Raw genomic sequence first — 19449 nt, 5'->3', positions numbered from 1 at the left:
TGAACAACCAAAATGCCAAACGACAGGAGAATGAATGAATAAATTGTGGCATTTGCCCACAATGAAATACTACATAATAACGACAAAGAAGTAACAACTACTACTGCAACAACATGGAGAAATCTCATAGACACAACGTGTAGTGAAAGAACAGAAAGTAAATTAGCTGTAGCCACACAAAACATCAAAAGATATTGTTAATAATGCTAAATCTAAAAGCAAATCCCAGCAGTTCTACTCTTGGATATGTACTTAAGAAGAATGAATAATGATCTTCACCAAAGCACATGTACGGGATGTTCACAGCAACTTTATTCATAGTAGTCAAAACCTGGAAACAAACTAAATGTCCATCAATAGGAGAATGGATAAATAAATTGTGACATCTTCCTACAATGGAACACTACACACCAATGAAAAAGAACTAATAACTGCTACACAAAACATATGGATTAGTCTCATAGACACAATCCTTAGTGAATGAAGCTAGATGCTAAAGACAATGACCTCATATAAATGATCGCATTTATATGAAAGTCAACACAATTAGGCAAAACTAGTCTTTGGTGACCGAGGTTAATTTCTTTTGGTGAGAGTAAAAGCCTAGGAACCGGTATGAGGGAAATTTCTGGGTTTTGGAAGTGTTCTATATCTTGATCTGGGTGGTAGTTACATCGATATCTACACGTATAGAAATTCATTGAGGTGAACATTTAAGATTTGTGCACTTTATGCAATTTATATCTTAATAGCTTTAAAAAAAGGGCAAGGTCTGGAAGACAGTATAATATTTTACTCTTTTTATATAGTTCTAAAATAAGTGCCACTAAATAATAATATTCACATGGGATAAAACAAGAAAGGATGAAAGAAAGAAAGGAGGGAGGGAAGGAAGAAAGGAGGAAGGGAGGAATGGACAGAGAGAGAAAGGATAAACATAAAATTCAAGATGGTGGTTACCTCCAAGGGGACCATTGAAGAGGAATACCAGCTATTTCCTGGGTTGGGTGGTGGTTTTATTAGTGTCTGGTATTTTATTAAAAAGCAATTAATTAGTTTAAAATAAAATATATGAGAGGACGGGGCATGAATCAATGATGACAGGGGGTCATAAACCAGGGGTTATGACTAATCTAATTTTTATCTATGATCATTTCATGGCACACATAAATACCTATCTGCTGATTATTTACTTGACAACATTTCCTAAATTGGTTGAACTTAAGTTAACTCGTGATCCTTCCCTCAGTCTGTCTCCTTCGGATCGTGAAGATTTCTGCCTTTCACTTCCTACTAAATCCACCAGATTAATACTGGATTGTTTGGTGAGCTCTCCGTCGAGGAAAATCTGTAGGAAAGCACTAGTCATGATCTTAGAGTGGTAGCAGGCTACAAAGGAAGTCAATCTAGTTTACCTTTTTTTTTTTTTTTTGGTGAGGGAGATTAGCCCTGAGCTAACATCTGTGCCCATCTTCCTCTACTTTATATGTGGGACGCTGCCACAGCATGGCTTGATAAGTGGTGCGTAGGTCCATGCCAGGATCCGAACCTGCAAACCCCGGGCCACTGAAGTGGAGCACGTGAACCCAACCACTACACCGCCAGGACGACCCCTAGTTTACCTTTTAAAATATTTTTTAAATTGTATTTCACACTCAAAAATATATAAAATTTACAAATTAAAATTCCATCCTCTTTACAATCATATTTTACAGTAATACATTACCGGGCCCAAATGTCTCAGTTGCCCCTTCCCTAGTCTGCAAAGCTATTTCCAATGATACACTAGATACCAATTATTGCTCTAGTATTTACATGGTCAATAAATATTTTAAATATAAAATACTGTGAAATCTGCAAAATAAATAACTGTTCGGGATGCTGTGGTCATGTAGAGGAAAGAACACGGATTTTAGAATGTTATTGATTCCCTTGCTTGTTACATTACTGAGAAAATGACAACTTTCAGAGTTTCTTCTCAGTTGTATCTTCTCAGTTGTAATCTTCTCAGTTGTAAAACAGAGATAATAGATAATATTGGGATATTATGAGGGTAAAAGAGAATAGACGTATTGGTTCTAACCATACCTGGCACACAATAACAAGTGTGAGTACTGTTACTGACACCAATAAACGGGGTAGGATTAGATCTCTACACTCATTTTTTTCCAGCTGATTTCTTCTCTTGCCTCTAAAATATCAAGTTAAAACAAATAGCACGGCAAATCATATGTAAAGTTTATGAATTTTACTAACATTGTAAAATCAAGTGAATAGCACTTAAAAGTTGACAAAGTTCTTTAAAATGCAGTATCTTATTTGAGCCTCCCGACATCCCTGTGAGGATAGCTATTCATCTCATTTTACAGAACAGGAAACTCAGACTCAGGAAGAGTAAGTTATTTCTCAAAGTCTCAGAGCTGGTCAGCAAACAGCCAGACATGATCTGATGTTTTCCCGCTGTTCCTGGCTACAGCAGGACAATCTTCATTTATTACTATTTTGTCTATTACTAGTGCTGTGGCTCAGAGGTGATAAAATTATAGCTGTCACGTTTACCTAGGCTTTGTGAATAACCATTTCTGAATCAAACTGGTGATGTTGTAGACATCACTGGCTGATACCTACCAAGGAGGATGGAGGAGAAAAGAGTGCTCTAGTTTATCAGAGATTCTAGTTAGTGGATAGTTACATGGATTACCTGGTTTCAAAGACTTTATCTTGGTACTTGCAAATATTGGAAAGGTACTTCAGTATCTGGTGGTCCCCTAGGGTCATGGATCTGAAAGCTGGTCATCATTCTATTGTTGATGCACAGAAGGGCTACTGAAAGAATTCTCCATGATAAACCACGGAGTCATGCTCAGCTCTCCACAATTTGATCAACTTGGGGTCAAAATTCATTCCTTAGAGCCTGGAATTTACTTGAGGGAAAGCAGCCTTTAGTTCCTTGGGCACTTCTGGGATCTGGTAGACCTTACTACCGCCCACCATTGGTCATGGGCTCACTTAGGCCAGGGTGAGGCATGGACGTAGGGGGAGGGAGGAAAAGAGCAAGCGCCTCACTTTCTCCTGCTTCTGACCCTAGAGTCTATGGTGGGAAGTAGCCACCCTAATCCACAGGTCAAATCTGAAAGGATTCCATCATCTGCACCAGCCCATTATGCTACTGGGCACCCTTCCCATGGACGGCCCTTGGCGGGAGATCGGGACGGTGCAGTCACTAGCACCTCACCTGCTGGAACTGGATGGTGATGACCACATGAGACCGGCTACTGCTGGCGTTCATGTTGGTGGGAGCTGTGGTCCTTATTTTTGTTCCTTGTTCCATCAGCCTTTCAATTTGTGCGTAGTTCTCGCAAGACACTGACTTCAGACCATCCACATAAAGCCCAGCTGTTGGTCTTCCCTTCCCTTTAGCCCTCCAGGTTTCTTGGTTCCAGACAGCAAATCTCTTACCTGTGGAAAAAAGAACAAATAACGTAAACTTCAGGAAGGCAGGGATTTTTGTCTATTTCACTGTTATGTCTCTGCCTAGAATATATTAAGTGCTCAATGAACATTTATTGGATGAATGAATAAAGTTAAATTTTTGTAGGTACTAGACAACCTCATAATCTAGCTAAGAGAGAATCAGGGAAACAGCAGGCAAGAAAATATGAAAACCTATTGTAATGAGTGAAATCAGAAGCACAATTTTTTGTTAGAAATTCATTTTTATTATTTTAAGTACGTACCTAAGGCATTCAACCAGACCATGAACTCCTTTAGGGAGGACCATGTGTTTTTACTGGTAAATCCTAACAACTCCTGACACATAGTAGGCACCCAGTGAATGCTTGTTGAGAGAACAGTGTAACTGGAGAGGGTGACACATAATGTTGAAGACACTGTGTGTAGGGTACCGGGGGAGCTGCTTTTGTGGTGTGATAAAACATTTTAGTAGGTAGCTACAGTCGTCTGACTTTAAACAGGTGCTTCTAAAGCTTTTGTGCTTGAGAACATTGTTCTCTTATTAACGTAAATATTCTCCTAGCAATCTTGTTAACGCTTTTATTTGGTTAGCAACTCCTTTATGGATAATATAAAAATAAATCATCCTAGCCTCTTTACGAATTATCCCAAATTTTGTATTACAAAGTAATGAAGTCTCACTTTCCTAAGAACAGTGATAAATGAAAATAAAAATAATTAGAAGTTAGCAACATTCAAAGTACCTAATGTAAGCAGAGGACTTTTTCCACCCAGGTGAAATGCCACCATCCTGAATCTCCACTTCCAAGGGAAACTTATTCAATCCAAACAGCATTTGCTACAGCCAAACCCAACAAGAGAATATGGATAATTCTTTGGATCTTATTAGTATTGGAGATGTGTGTGATATGACACTTAGACAATGGGCTCAGGTGAAAGCCCGTGTCGCGTCTCTCCACAAAAAGCCACTTCTGACAAAGCAAAGTAGGGTGATGCTATGGGAGCCTGGTGGAGCCAGAGGCCGGACAGGGGGTGGTGGGTGTTACATGGTGTAGAGGGATCTGGGCTGGGAATCAGGAGACCTGCATTCTTAGTCCTGGTTCTGCCTCCAACCTGGGAGCTTTGGAAAGTCTCCTACATTCCCACTTTTCTCCTCGTAATAGGAGGGGGATGGATTCAATGATCTCTGAGATCTCCCCCAGCGCGAGTATTCTGTGGCTTTAAGTCCTAGAGTCAAGGCAAGATCCCAGATTGAAGTTTGGGCACAATTAAGACAGTGGACAGAAGGGCCAGAGATAAGAAGACGTCAAGCAGAGACAACTCTGCCTTATCTAGGAAGCCTTTTCTATAACTTTCACTGAATCATATAAATTGTAGGAGGTGGCATCTCAGGCTGGAGATGTGGCTGAATAAAGCTTATTAGAAAAAAGGTAAGTATGTTTATTCGGATGGGATGGAATTGTGGGGGCCCAGAGTCAAGGGCAGATCCTGGCACCAGGACCTTCCAGGTTGTATCTGGAGATTAAATTGATGGTTCTCACAAGACCTTCATCACTCACCTAGGCTATTTTGACAATCTCCCATCTCTGCCTCTATTTGGTGCTCCTTCAAATCCAACATTTTAGAAATCTTCTAAACTCCCAGTCCGATATCTTATTTCCCTATTTAAAATCCTTCCTTGATCCTCCATTGCCTATGAGACAATGGCCCTTTACTTTTTGGCAATCTACGTTTAGCTTCATCTCCTGATGCTTCCTCCGTATCACCTCCCACCGTGTACCCAACTCTGGCTGCACAGGGCACTCTCTGTTCCCTTAAATGCCACGTACTTTCATATATTCCTGGACTTGTTAAATCCTGCTGCCTGAATGGCCCCTATTTGCATGGGCCCCACCCCTCAACCCTCCTACAGTCTCACCCAACTCATAAACATCTTTCAAGGCCCATTCTAACACCTCTGTTGACAAACAACAGACATCCCAGGCAGCATTAGTTTCTCCCTCTTCTATGGCTTTCTGTTCACCACTCCTGCAGCACATATAATATTTTATTACTGTCTGGAGTGGGTGTTATATCTTCCACCAAACTTCTCCAGGGCAGGAATCGCATCTTAGGTTTATTCATCCTCAGAGTTTAGTATGATGCCTGAAACACTAAAGGTATCTAATACACTTCACTTTAATTGGCCGTTGAAGTACCTAATGGAAAAATACCAGAGACTCATAGAATACAAGACATGAGAAGGTTCTTAGGATGTCTCGTGCTCTTATTTTAGAGATGAGGAAACAGAATTCCAGAGAGATTATTCTCATAAATAGGTATCAGTAGGGGGACCACAATGAGATGCTATTCCTCCCATTCTTCCCCACAAGAACTTGGTAATAAAGGAAATAAAGTTGTTCTCCTAAAGTTATTGGTGTGAAATAAAGGAGCCATACTGTCTTCCAACCTCATCAACTTGAAAGAAACAGAAACTTAATCAGTGACCTTAACACAATAACCCATTTGAATTTATCATCAACCTTCAATGGTAATAAATGATTCAGGGAAACATAAGAAACAAAATGGATATTTTCTCTCTGTAATGTAAAGAGAAAATCATGGACAGATTTATTCCCTTAATAATAGATATTTAGATGTGATTAAGTGCAAGACTTTGGTTAGCACTTGGAGTTACACAAAAACTATTAGGATGTGGTCTCTGCCCACAAGAAACTTACAATTATGAAATCAACAAAGAGTTGGCCATTGATGATTAAGCAGCTAGTAACTACGGGGGATCAGAATTGGCCACCTCAAAATATGTCTCTGCCTGAAAGACACTTTGACCCCCACCCCCACTAACTGACCAAAAGAGTTTGGGATGGGAGGCCTGCCTCCAGAACAGGCCATCACCACAGATATCTCTGGGTATCTGGGAGGGTTCTTGCTAAGCCCACTCTTAGTTCTGGTTACCCTTTGTAAGAGACATTTACATTTGTAAACGAAATCTCCATTTGTAAAAGTATCTTCTTCCCTGTACCAGGAAGAAGGGGGAGATGGCCTTACCTAGAAACTTATCAGAATGGAAGGCAGAAGGTGAGGACTTAAATCTGCCTGATAAACTTACCTATTGTTAACTGTGCTGTTTAGGCAATATGCTATCTGACTCCCACTAAGTTCCTATAGAAAACATCTCCCTGGAACCTGGGTCACCATGATAATGGGTGTTTGAGCTATTTTTTTTCAGGAATTGGAAACCCCTTGTCCACTTCAGGCCAGTTGACACCACCAACCCATCAACTGGGCCCACACAGACACATGTCCAATACGCGACTTTTTGACGTCAAGAGGCTAAAAACTCCACCCTCAGGTCATGCTAATGCCGCCATTCTGTGAACATGTGTCCCACGAAGAGGCAGAAAGCCTGACTACGCTTGTGCAGATCATCAATTACCTCATCTCTCCTCACCTCCAATCATTTCAGATCACTTGCCCCCTACCCCATGAATATCCCTGAGTCCCTATTTTCTGGAAGCAGATTTGAGATTCACTCTCCAGTTTCCACACTTGGCTGCCTTGTGGTTAATAAACCCTCTCTTTCTGCAATCTCAAAGCCTTGGTGTTTGGCTTTCTGGGCGGCAGGCAAAAATGGACCTGGTGCCATAATGATTACAGACACCTTCGTCAGTTTATCCATTCAGCAAACATTAGGGAGCACTCATGCTAAACCAAATCCTGCACTAAGTGCAACAAATAGAAAGGTGCTCACAAGGAAATCATTATCTGTTTGGGGCCTATAAATATGTAAATAAAATTTTACAGTATAATAAATGCAAAAGGAAAGGGCAGAATGAAAAAACATTTGCTGAATATCTAGTATTTGCTAGGCATTACATTACAAATTCAAAATTTAGTACATCTTATTGTGTTTCATTCACATCTTATTTTAAATTCTCTACTTTATAAATGAACAGACTGAGCTCTCGGATGGAGTGATTTTCCAAAGTCTCACAGCCAGTAGGTGAGAGAGCTGAGATTTGAAACCAGGCTCTTTCTATTTCTAGGAGAAGGCCAACTATGGCCTTGGGCCCAGGTCAGCCCGCCACCTGTTTTTGTATGATCCTTGAGGTAAGGATGTTTTCCACTTTTTTATTCTTTTGCAGGGAAAGATTCACCCTGAGCTAACACCTGTTGCCAATCTTCCTCTTTTTTTTTTTTTTTCCCTCCCCAAAACCCCAGGGCATGGTTGTGCATCCTAGTTGTAGGTGATTCTAGTTCTTCTATGTGAGCCTCCACCACAGCATGGCTGCCACCACAGTGTGGTTCCGTGACCAGGAAATGAACTCGGGCTGCTGAAGCAGTGAGCACCGAACTTTAACCACTAGACCATCAGGGCTGGCTCTTACATTTTTGAGTGACTGAAAAAAATTAAAAGAAAACTATTTCATGACACGTGATAATCATGTGAAATTCAAGTATCAGCGTCTTTAGGTAAAGTTTTATTGGTCCACAGACCGTTCACCCTCTTATGATCTGTGGCTGCTTTTGTGCTCCAGCAGCAGAGTTGTGTAGCTGCAACAGAGACCGTATGGCCCTCAAGCCTAAAATATTTACTTTATGGCCCTTTGAAGAGAAACCCTTTTACAACACCATTCTGGCTGAAGCCACCTGCCTCAGGATGTACAGAGGGGCTGACATTTGAGCTGGATTTTGAAGGTTACTGGTTTCTTTAAGGGCAGAGAAAGCAAGAAGGGTATTCTAGGCAGAGAAAGATAGATACATGAAAGAATGACGTGCTGGAAAGGAAGATTAGTTCTTTGGCTGAAGCATAGAGTGTGTGGAGATAGAGGAACATAAAATGAAACTGGACCTAGAATGAGGTAGTTAGGGCTGGACAGTCAAAGCCAGGCTAAAGGGTTTAGATTCATCTGTAGGACAAGTGAGGGGGAGCCCCTCATGTTTACTAAGCTGCAGAGGGTCACTCAGATTTGTGTGTCAGAAACATGATCACTGTTACCTGTTCATTGTAAATTTCCAGCATACTGAATGTAACCTGTACAGAAAAGAGCATAAAGTACATTAGATTCTCTTGAAACAGTTATCTTTGGAAAAAAGTAATATGGAAACAACATAAATGTCTAGCAAAGGAAAAGCTAATATTAAATATGATAAAGTTCTATTTCACATGCAATGTGAGATTCTCAAATAATTTTAATGATGTGGAGGAAGTTCTTAATACAAATTAAAAACATACAAAACTGTGTGTATGTGTTTCAGTCTCAGTTGGGAACAGAAGAAGGTGATTCTTCGTTTGCTCACTCTCCCATCTGAACATACGTAGAGAAAAGTACTGGTCTTTACCTTCCCGTGCTTTTGGAATATTGTTGGCCAAGCTTCCACCTCTTAAAAAAGGAGACTGGAGGAATCTGAATGACTCCAGTTTAGAGAAAAGGCTCTAGGATACAGATATTTTCCGCCACCATCCCCCACCCGTGAAAGAGCTGGCTTGTCTGTTAGTCACTCCCTGTGTGTCTTGTCAGTCAAACCTCACATCCGCAAGCTTCCACCTAGCTTCAGAGTGTCTTGTGTTTTAAAAACGAACAAATGGCCAAGGAGTAGCAGACAAGGAAAGTCTCCAATACGAAAGAGAGATCAAAACAAACAAGAGAAAAAAGGAACTCAGAGAAAACAGACAATGCGGAGAGTACAAGACAACATTTTTTAAAAGTCCTGTAATTAATAGCTTCAGAGAGATAAAGAATTATATCCGTGAAAAAACGGGGTGCTGTTAAAAAGGAACAACCAGAGAATAAGAGTGTTTGTAAATTAAACATATAAAAGATATTGAAATAAAAATGTACTAGAAAGATCATAAAACATAGTTGATGAGATCTTCCAGAATGCAGAATAAAAAGACCAAGAAATAGAAAACAAGAAGTAAAAGATAATAAAATTAGAACATTAGTACAAGAGGTCCAAAATATAATGAATAGGAGTTCCAGAAAGGGAAAATATAAAAAACAGAGGGAAGAACATTATAAAAGAAATAGAAATACAAAAGTTTCCAGAATTGAAGGACAGGAATTTCCAGATTGAAAAGCGTCCACTGATGGGTCCAGTATGATGAATGAAAAAAGGCTTACACTCAGGCACATCAGAACATCAGGGATAAAGAGAAGATCATAAAAGCTGAGAGAGAAACTGACCATCAAAAAAGGTAACACGCAAAGAATTGGGAATCAGAATGGCACCAGACTTCTCAGCTGCAACCTTGGAAGTTAAAAGGTAATGGGATAATGTTCTCAATATTCTCAGAGATCTGAATTCTATTCCAGATAAACTTCAGTCAAGTGTAGAGGTTAGAAAAGATATTTTCAGCTGTGCAAGGATGCAAACAATGTACACTTGATGCACATTTTTCTGAGGAAGTTGCAGCAAAAGGAGAGAGTAAACCAAGAAAGGGAATATATTGGATCTAGTAGTCCAAGGAGCCAACAAAGAAGAATGTTGAAATAAGGTTCCGGAATGATGGTTTTGCAGTAGACTTGGAGAAACACTGCTCCAGATTGTGGCAGGAGAATAGACAACTCCTGCTGAAGGAGACCCCCCAAAAAATAATGGAACTGATAAGTTTGAGTCTGTGGAAAATATTATTAATAGGCAAGTGATGGTTATTCAGAGTACTTAGAAAAACATAGATTTGTAGAAAACTAGACACACACACAAGAGGCAATTCAAAACTCGAAGAAAAAGTGTAGAAAGGATGTATGTATTACTTGGTTCAGCAGTGAACAATATTTGCACAGCTAAAATGTTAAACACTACTGATTTAACCAAATTGTATAATAATGCAGGGGGTGTGTGGGAAAAAGTATCGCAATGGGGGGTGTTAGCATGACAGAGTTAAATTTTCTTTTGCTGTGGTGGGAAGAGAGTAGATAATGTGTAAAATTTTTTTTCTAAAAAAAAAGATATGAGACCAGCCTGGCATAGTGGTTAAGTTCAGCATGCTCCACCTCGGCAGCCTGGGTTTGTGGGTTTGGATCCCAGGCGTGGACCTACACCACTCATCAAGCCATGCTGTGGTGATGACCCACATGCAAAATAGAGGAGAACTGGCACAGATGTTAGCTCAGGGCGAATTTCCTTATCCAAAAAAAAAAAAGATAAACCAACATTATTTTAAAATATGGAGATAGAGACTAGGGCAAACAGCTAAAGAGTTGAAGAAGGTCACCTGTGGAGAGTTATGGGGAAGTGTAGGAGGGACAAGCAGGAGACCAGTGGTTTCCATTATAAGCCTTTCAGTACCTTTTTTTTTTTTGATGAGGAAGATTGGCCCTGAGCAAACACCCGATGCCAATCCTCCTCGTTTTGCTGAGGAAGATTGGCCCTGGGCTATCATCCATGCCTATCGTCCTCTACTTTATATGGGACGCCACCACAGCATGGCTTGACAAGCGGTGCATCAGCGTGTGCCCAGGATCTGAACCTGCGAACCCTGGGCTGCCAAAGCGGAGTGCGTGCACTTAACCCCTACGTCACTGGGCTGGCCCCACCACATTTTTTTTGGTGAGGAAGATTAGCCCTGAGCTAACATCCATTGCCAATCCTCCTCTTTTTGCTGAGGAAGATTGGCCCTGGGCTAACATCCATGCCCATCTTCCTCTACTTTATATGTGGGACGCCTGCCACAGCATGGCCTGATAAGCAGTGCATAGGTCCACACCCAGGATCTGAATCTGTGAACAGTGGGCCACTGAAGTGGAGTGTGCGAACTTAACCACTATGCCACTGGGCTGGCCCCTCATTACCACGTTTTAAATAACTCTATTGAGATATGATTCACATACCATACATTTCACCCATTTAAAGTGTACAATCCAACGGTCTTTAGTATATTCACAGAGCTGTGTGACCGTCACAATTAAATTTAGAACATATTGTCTCCCCAAAAAAGAAACCCATTAGCAGTCACTCCCCATTCTCTACCTTCTCCACTCCTCTACCACCCATCCCAGCCCTAGGCAATCACTAATCTACTTTCTGTCTCTATAGATTTCCTATTCTGGTCATTTCACATAAATGGAATAAAAAAATATGTGGTCTTTTGTGTCTGGCTTCTTTTACTTAGCATAATGTTTTTAAGGTCCATCCATGTTGTAGCAGGTATCAGATGCTATGTTCCTTTTTATTGCCTAGTAATATTCCATTGTATGGATATACCACATTGTATTCATCCATTTATCAGTTGATGGACATTCAAGTTGTTCCCACTTTTTGGCCACTGTGAATATGTTGCTGTAGAATATTCATGTACCAGGGTTTGTGTGGCTATAGCCTTTCCTTTCTCTTGCGTATTTGAGTGTTTAAACTATACTTGTATTACTTTGAAAAAATTTTAATTAAAAAATTAGAAATATACTGAAATGTTAATAGTATTTAGTCCGGTGATGAGATTTTGAGTAATTTCTATTTTCTAACTTGAACACATTACTTTTAAAACCAGGAAAAAATTAAGATAAAAAAGATGATGCATTGTTGAATTTTCATAATACAAATTTAATCTCCTCTGCCATTTAAAGGAAGCAGAAACATAGACTATGCTTACAGGTATTTGTTGACATTTTACTGTGTTTTTTTGTTTTTGTTTTTTTTTGCTTGAGGAAGATTAGCCCTGAGCTAACATCTGTGCTAATCTTCCTCTATTTTTTTGTATGTGGGTCACCTCCACAGTGTGGCTGGTGAGTGGAGTAGGTCCAGCACCCAGGATCTGAACCCACAAAGCAGGGCTGCAGAAGTGGAACGCGTGGAACTTTAACCCCTGGGCCACGGGGTCGGGCCCTATTGTCATGTTTTAAAGCTAATTACATTAACGGTTACTCTCCATCTTGAAAGTGTCACCAACCTTCAATGAATCTAAAATTCAGCCTTGGGCCTTCTATGCTAGGGCAAGCGAGAAACTATGCTGAGACAACTAAGAAGCCAAATAACATTCTCTATTTAGAAAAAAAATCAGTGAATTAAGATGAGAACACACCCACAACCTTGGTAGAAGAGGGAAGAAAAGAAAGCCATAGACTTGAGTCAGCTAATGTTCTGTGTTACAAGCCTCAATACTAATCCCTTGTTAGTGTTAGCATTTAAGATGTCTGCTCCCATGCTACTCAACACACATTTTAAAAGTATTTCCTTGGCTTTGCCTCCACAGAACCAGAGAAAATTCAACGTTTTATTTAGCTGCAACTTGATTTTGTAATCATGTAAAGATTTTGGTATGGAAAATTAACATTATCCTAAAATAGAGATGCCTATAACTTCCATTTGGGGTGGGAGATTTCCAAAATGAAAAAAAAATTCCTTAAAGAAGGGATTCTAGAATAATATGTACCTGGTATTCTTGGTTTCTCTCTCGGTTCTCAATTGCTTGAAAGAGCTCTTCACACACATTTGGGATCATACCCTTGTTGGCACCAAACCCAATCATGGAATAGCTTTTTCCAGAGCCAGTCTGGCCATAGGCCAGGAGGGTGGCATTATAGCCTTGCCAAGCACTGTCCAGAATTCCCCGGCCAAGATCATGGAAAACATCTCTCTGGAAAGGAGATGGCAGGGATCATGTTCAGCTCAGGCTTTTCACAATACTCTTAAATCTAAAGTTCGGGTTTAATGAATTCCACCTTCATTATATCATGCGACTGACTTGAAATATAACTCAGATGCTGCCTTAGAACAAATGGAATAAAGCTGGAAACCAAAAAAAGCATTTGTCAATTTGGAATACACTGATCACCGTGGATCTTCAACTAGCTAGTATCCATCAATAATGAATTTATGTAATTTACAAACTGGCCAAAACCTGGGCTAAGTTTTTGAAATTCATAAATTAGACAAAAATTTCAAGGCATCGAGGAACAGAGACAGGTCAAAGCGTTTTCTCCTTTCTCTTTATTCTTTAATCCAAACAGTAACATCACAAAATTCCCACAGTAATTTTAGCCCTGTGCTGGTGAACATGTTACCGCACAAAGGGCACGATCGGCTCACTGCGAGACAAAAGCCAATCCTCAAGAGGCAAGATGGTGGCAGAGAAAAGGCAGTTTGTTACAGCCTGCTAGCAAGAGAGAAGATGGCTGACCAATGTCCAAAAGATCCATCTTAGGGGGGGCACAACATCTTACAGCAGTTATACAGGCCGGTGGGTTACAGGGGAGGGGGTAGGAATGTTGACCCTCTGGTGTTACAGACTGGGAGTCGCCACGCCAGATCTTTCAGTTTTCATTGATGATGGCTGTCAGCATAGACTCTCTGTTCGGGGGTCTTCACATTCCTAAGGAACTCAAAAGAACAAAGTTACCATCTTATCGCAGCTGGGAGGTACATGCACAAGCAGGGGTCGTAAAATCCACAGAGCAGTTAGATCTCCTGGAGGGTGCACATCCAGCTGGGTTAGGTAGGCAGAGGTCATTCAAAGTTACAATAGGGTTTCTTTTCTACAATATGGCTTCCCTCCTGTCAACCTTGTCTTGAGCTGGTATCAAATTCTTTTCTTTTTTCACAAGACCCAGTGGTTCTGAAGCATTTCTCCAACACACATATACATGTGCATCCTTTTTTTTTTTTTTTTTAAGTGGGAGACACAGATGCTTGTGCCCACAATTGCTTGAAAGAGAGGATGTTGTTTGCCTCTCTTGTTGTCTGGGCCACGGCCATAGCCAGCAATAATTCTCTTATTTCAAAGAGTACATTCCTCTCTACCCTCTAATATCAATAAAACAGTAAGTAAGCATTACACACTCCATTTGTTGCAATATATACATTTGTGTAATTTGTATCATTTTTATTTCTGCGAAAGATGCACATACCAACTTAATGTGATTTACATAAGGACAGTAGACAACCAGTTTTCTTAAATTATTCATTTCTCATGAGAAAAGAATAAAAAATTATTATATTGCAAAGGTTAGGGGAGCTTCAGGTCTAAAATGTGGAATTTAACCGGTGGTCTCCCAGAACACTGTGACCATGCTTTTACCAGAAAAATGTATTTATAGAATGAATATCTACTCTACCTTAGGAGCTATTAGCTTAGTAGAGCAATGAGTTTTGCTGTCTTTTCTTCTCTGTGATAACTGGAAATTTGGGAAAATGATTTTATTGTTAATTTTTATGGATTGAAAACTTTAAACAAGTAATACAGAATTTTATTGAATAAATCCTAGAAAATAGAATCATTCTATAAATTTTGTTGACTGTACAGTTTTTCTGTACAGTTTTCTATTGAAATATCTTTTGGGATCAGTTATTTGTATACTAGATAAGCCAAGACATCATAGAACGACATTTTTAATTTCTTCCTACTCACCATCCTATAACCGACTATATGAAATGTTTTCCTACACTATAGTATGTAATACAATCATTCTGCAGTGTGTTAATAGGTGGTCAACAAAAAATAGGCGGTTATCATCCGCTGGGGATGAGAGGGAAAGCTGTTGACAAAGTTAATCAGGTTTCTTTCCAGCACAATTCTTGCATTCTTTTAAAACTATCTTTTTATAAATTGAGATATAATTGGCATATAACATTGTATTAGTTTTAGGTGTACAACATAATGATTTGATATATGTATATATTGCAAATGATTCCCACAATAAGTTTAGTTAATATCCATCACCTTATATAGTTATAAATTATTTTTTCTTGTGATGAGAACTTTAAAGATCTACTCTCCTAGCAACTTTCAAAATATACAATATAATATGTTTAACTGTAGTCACCATGCTGTACTTTACATCCCCAGGACTTATTTATTTTATAACCGGAAGTTTGTACCTTTTGACCCCCTTCGCCCATTTCACCCACTCTCCATTCCCCACCTCTGGCAACCACAGTCTGTGCTCTGTATCTATGATCTGCTTTTTTTTTTTAAAAAAAATTGAAGTATAGTTGACATACAATATTATATTAGTTTCAGGTGTACAATCTCCTTTTTTTGTTTTTAGATTCCATATATAAATGAGATCATACAGTATTAGTCCTTCTCTATTTGACTTATTTCGAGAGGAAGATTAGACCTGAGCTAACATCCATGCTAATCCTCCTCCTTTTGCTGAGGAAGACCGGCCCTGAGCTAACATCTATTGCTAATCCTCCTCCTTTTTTTTTCCCCTTTTTCTCCCCAAAGCCCCAGTAGATAGTTGTACGTCATAGTTGCACACCCTTCTAGTTGCTGTATGTGGGACGCCGCCTCAGCATGGCCAGACAAACAGTGCGTCAGTGCACACCTGGGATCTGAACCCAGGCCGCCAGTAGCAGTGTGGACTTAACTGCTAAGCCATGGGGCCAGCCCCCAGGATTTTCTTCTTTTTTACAGCTGAACAATATTTTGTTGTATGTGTATACCACAATTTCTTTCTTTCTTTCTTTCTTTTTTTTGCTGGGAAAGATTCACCCTGAGCTAACATCTGTTGCCAATTTTCCTCTCTTTTTTTTTTTCTTTTCTCCCCAAAGCCGCAGTACATTGTTGTATATTCTGGTTGTAAGTCCTTGTAGTTCTTCTATGTGAGCCACTGCCACAGCATGGCTACCAACAGTTGAGTGGTATAGGTCCACACCCAGGAACTGAACCGGGGCCGCCAAAGTGGAGTGCACCGAACTTTAACCACTAGGCCGTCAGGGCTGGCCCTACATACCACAATTTCTTTACTCGTTCAGTCCTCAATGGACACTTAGATTGTTTCCATGTCTTGGCTACTGTAAATAATGCTGCAGTGAACACGGAGGTGCAGATATCTTTTCAACATATCGATTTGGTTTTCTTCAGAAAAATACCCAGAGGTGGAATTGCTGGATCACATGGTAGTTCTATTTTTAATTTTTTGAGGAACATTTATACTGTTTTCCATAGCGGCTGCACCAATTTATGTTGCCACCAACAGTGCACAAGGGTTTCCTTTTCTCCACATCCTCGCCAACACTTATCTCGTCTTTTTGATAACAGCCATTCTGACAATTGTGAGGTGATATCGTATAGTGGTTTTGATTTGCATTTCCCTGATGATTAGTGATGTTGAGCACCTTTTCATGTGCCTGTTGGCTACTTGTATGCTTTTTTTGGAAAAATGTCTATTCAGTTCCTCTGCCCATTTTTTAATTGGATTGTTTGGTATTTTTGCTATTGAGTTGTATGAGTTCTTTATATATTTTGGATACTAACCCCTTATCAGATATGTGCCTTGCAAATATTTTCTACCATTTCATAAGTTGCCTTTTCATTTTGTTGATGGTTTCCTTTACGTACAGAAGTTTTTTGGTTTGATGTAGTCCCACTTGTTTATTTTTGCTTTTGGTGTCAAATCCAAAAAATCGTTGCCAAGACTGATGTCTAAGAGCTTATCACCTATGTTTTCTTCTAGGAGCTTTACGGTTTCAGGTCTTATGTTCAAGTCTTTCATCCATTTTGAGTTAATTTTTGTGCGTGGTCTAAAGTAGGGGTCCAGGTTCATTCTTCTGCATGTGGCTGTCCAGTTTTCCCAACACCATTTATTGAACAGACTATCTTTTCCCAGTTGTATGTTTTTGGTTCTTTTGTTGTAAATTAATTGACCATACCTACTTGGGTTTATTTCTCAGCTCTCCAGTCTGTTCCATTGATCTATGTGTCCATTTTTATGCCAATACATTCTATTTTGATTATTATAGCTTTTTAATATAGTTTGAAATCAGAAATCAGCTTTGTTCTTCTTTCTCAAGATTGCTTTGGCTATTTGGTATCTTTTGTGGTTCCATACAAATTTTAGGACTTTTTCTTCTATTTCTGTGAAAAAATGCCACTGGAATTTTTTTTTTTTTTTTAAAGATTTTATTTATTCATTTTTTCCCCCCAAAGCCCCAGTAGATAGTTGTATGTTGTAGGTTCACATCCTTCTAGTTGCCGTACGCGGGACCCGGCCCCGGGCTGGACGGAGAAGTGGTGCGGCGCGCCCGGGATCCGAACCCGGGCCGCCAGCATCAGAGCGCGCGCACTTAACCGCTAAGCCACGGAGCCGGCCCGACCATTGGAATTTTGATAGAGATTGCATTGAATCTGTTGATTGCTTTAGGTAGTATGGACATTTTAACAATATTAATTCTTGCAAGCCATGAGCATGGAATATCTTTCCATTTACTTGTGTCATCTTCAGTTTCCTTCATCAATGTCATAGTTTTCAGTGTACAGATCTTTCATCTCCTTGGTTAAATTTATTCCTTGGTATTTTATTCTTTTTGAAAAATACTATCTTTATTGAAGTAAAATTAATATTCATTAAATTCATCCATCTAAAGCATACAGTTTCATGAGTTTTGACATATGTATTTGGCCATGTGATGACCACCACAATTAAGATTTTTAAAAAATTTTCATCATTTTGAGAAGTTCCCTTGTGCCACTTTGCACTCAGGCCCCTCCTCCACCTTCAGCCCCTGGCCACTAGTGATTTACTTCCTGTAACTATAGTTTTGTTTTTTCTTGAATTGCCATTTAAGTGGAATTGTACAGTGTGTAGTCTTTTGTATATGGATCCTTTCACTTAGTTCAGTGCTTTGAGATTCATCTGCGTTGTTGCATGTAATCATTAGTTCCTTTTATTGATGAATTGTATTCTATTTTATAAATATATCAAAATTTTATTATTCATTCACAACTTGATGGACATTGGAGTTTCTGGTTTGGGACTATTACATATGAAGTTGCCATAGACATTAGCATACAGGTGTTTGTGAGGACAGATATTTTTATTTCCCTTGGAATTGCTAGATTGTATAGTTAAGTGTATGCTTAAATTTTAAAGAAACTGCCTGTTTTCCAAAATAACTGAAACTTTTTGCTTTGCCATAAGCCCTGTATTAGAGTTCCAGGCATTCCACATACATGCCAACATTTGGTATTGTCAGTTTTTAATTTACATTTCTCTAATGACTAATGAAGTTGGACACTTTTTCATTGGTTTTAGGTAATTTATATATCTTCTTTGGTAAAGCCTCTGATCAAATCTTTTGCCATTTAAAAAATGGACTTTTTTCCCTTCTTTTTTATTCTAAAAATTTGGTATATATTTTGGATACTTTGTCAGATATATGTTTTGCAAATACTTTCTTTTTTTGTGGCTTGCCTTTTCGTTTTCTTACTGGTATCTCTCAAAGAGCAAAAGGTATTTTTTTTTTCACGAGTCTCATTTATCAAATATTTTCTTTTATAGTTTGTGTCCTATCTAAGATATCTCTGCCAAATCTGAGATCATGACAATTTTCTCCTATCCTTTCTTTTAGAGGTTTTATAATTTTACCTCTAACAGTTAGGTCTATGATCCATTTTGAGTTCATTTTGTATATGGTGGAGGAAAGGATAAACGTTCATATTTTTCCATATAGATATCCAATATCTCCAGCACCATTTGTTGAAAGACTTTATTTTTGAAGAACTTTGTCACCTGTATTAGTTTGCTAGGGCTTCTGTAACAAATTACCACAAACTGGGGGACTAAAAACAGCAGAAATGTATTCTCTCACAGTTACAGAGGCTAGAAGTCTAAAATCAAGGTGTTGGAAAGGCCATGCTCTCTCTGAAGGCTCTGGAGAGGAATCCTTCCTTGCCTCTTCCTAGCTTCTGGTGGCTTCCAGCAGCCCGGGGCGTTCCTTGGCTTATAGCTGTATCACCCCAATCTGTCTCCATTGTCACATGGCGTCTCCTGTGTGTCTGTGTGTCCAAATTTCCCTCTTCTTACAAGAATTGGATTTTGGGCCCGCTCTAATCCAGTATGGTCTCATCTTTAACTAATGACATCTGCAAATAGCCTATTTCCAAATAAAGTCACATTCTGAGGTTCTGGGTGGACATAAATTTGGGGGGAACTCTAGTCAACCCATTACCACACCTTTGTAAAAAAACAGTTGACAATATATCAGGATCTATTTCTGAACACTTTATTGTTTTCCATTGATCTATATCTT

The 19449-nt window shown here is 39.3% G+C and overlaps 1 protein-coding gene across 1 annotated transcript in view; it reads right to left on the bottom strand.

The window, feature by feature from the left end:
• Window positions 1-19449, bottom strand: part of LOC101399598 (Kinesin-like protein KIF28P) — a 53459-nt gene that overhangs the window by 21465 nt on the left and 12545 nt on the right. Inside the window, 5 exon segments of the mRNA XM_087424236.1 lie at window positions 1197-1348; window positions 3236-3390; window positions 3393-3459; window positions 8474-8509; window positions 12848-13051. Of these exon segments, the coding sequence (XP_087280362.1) occupies window positions 1197-1348; window positions 3236-3390; window positions 3393-3459; window positions 8474-8509; window positions 12848-13051 (614 nt within the window).

The sequence above is a fragment of the Ceratotherium simum genome, chromosome 36 (assembly GCF_057802395.1).
Source record: "Ceratotherium simum simum isolate JZ-2026a chromosome 36, ASM5780239v1, whole genome shotgun sequence".
Lineage (NCBI taxonomy): Eukaryota > Metazoa > Chordata > Mammalia > Perissodactyla > Rhinocerotidae > Ceratotherium > Ceratotherium simum.
Note: the sequence above shows the minus strand (reverse complement) of the source record. Positions and strands in the feature narration are given on the sequence as shown.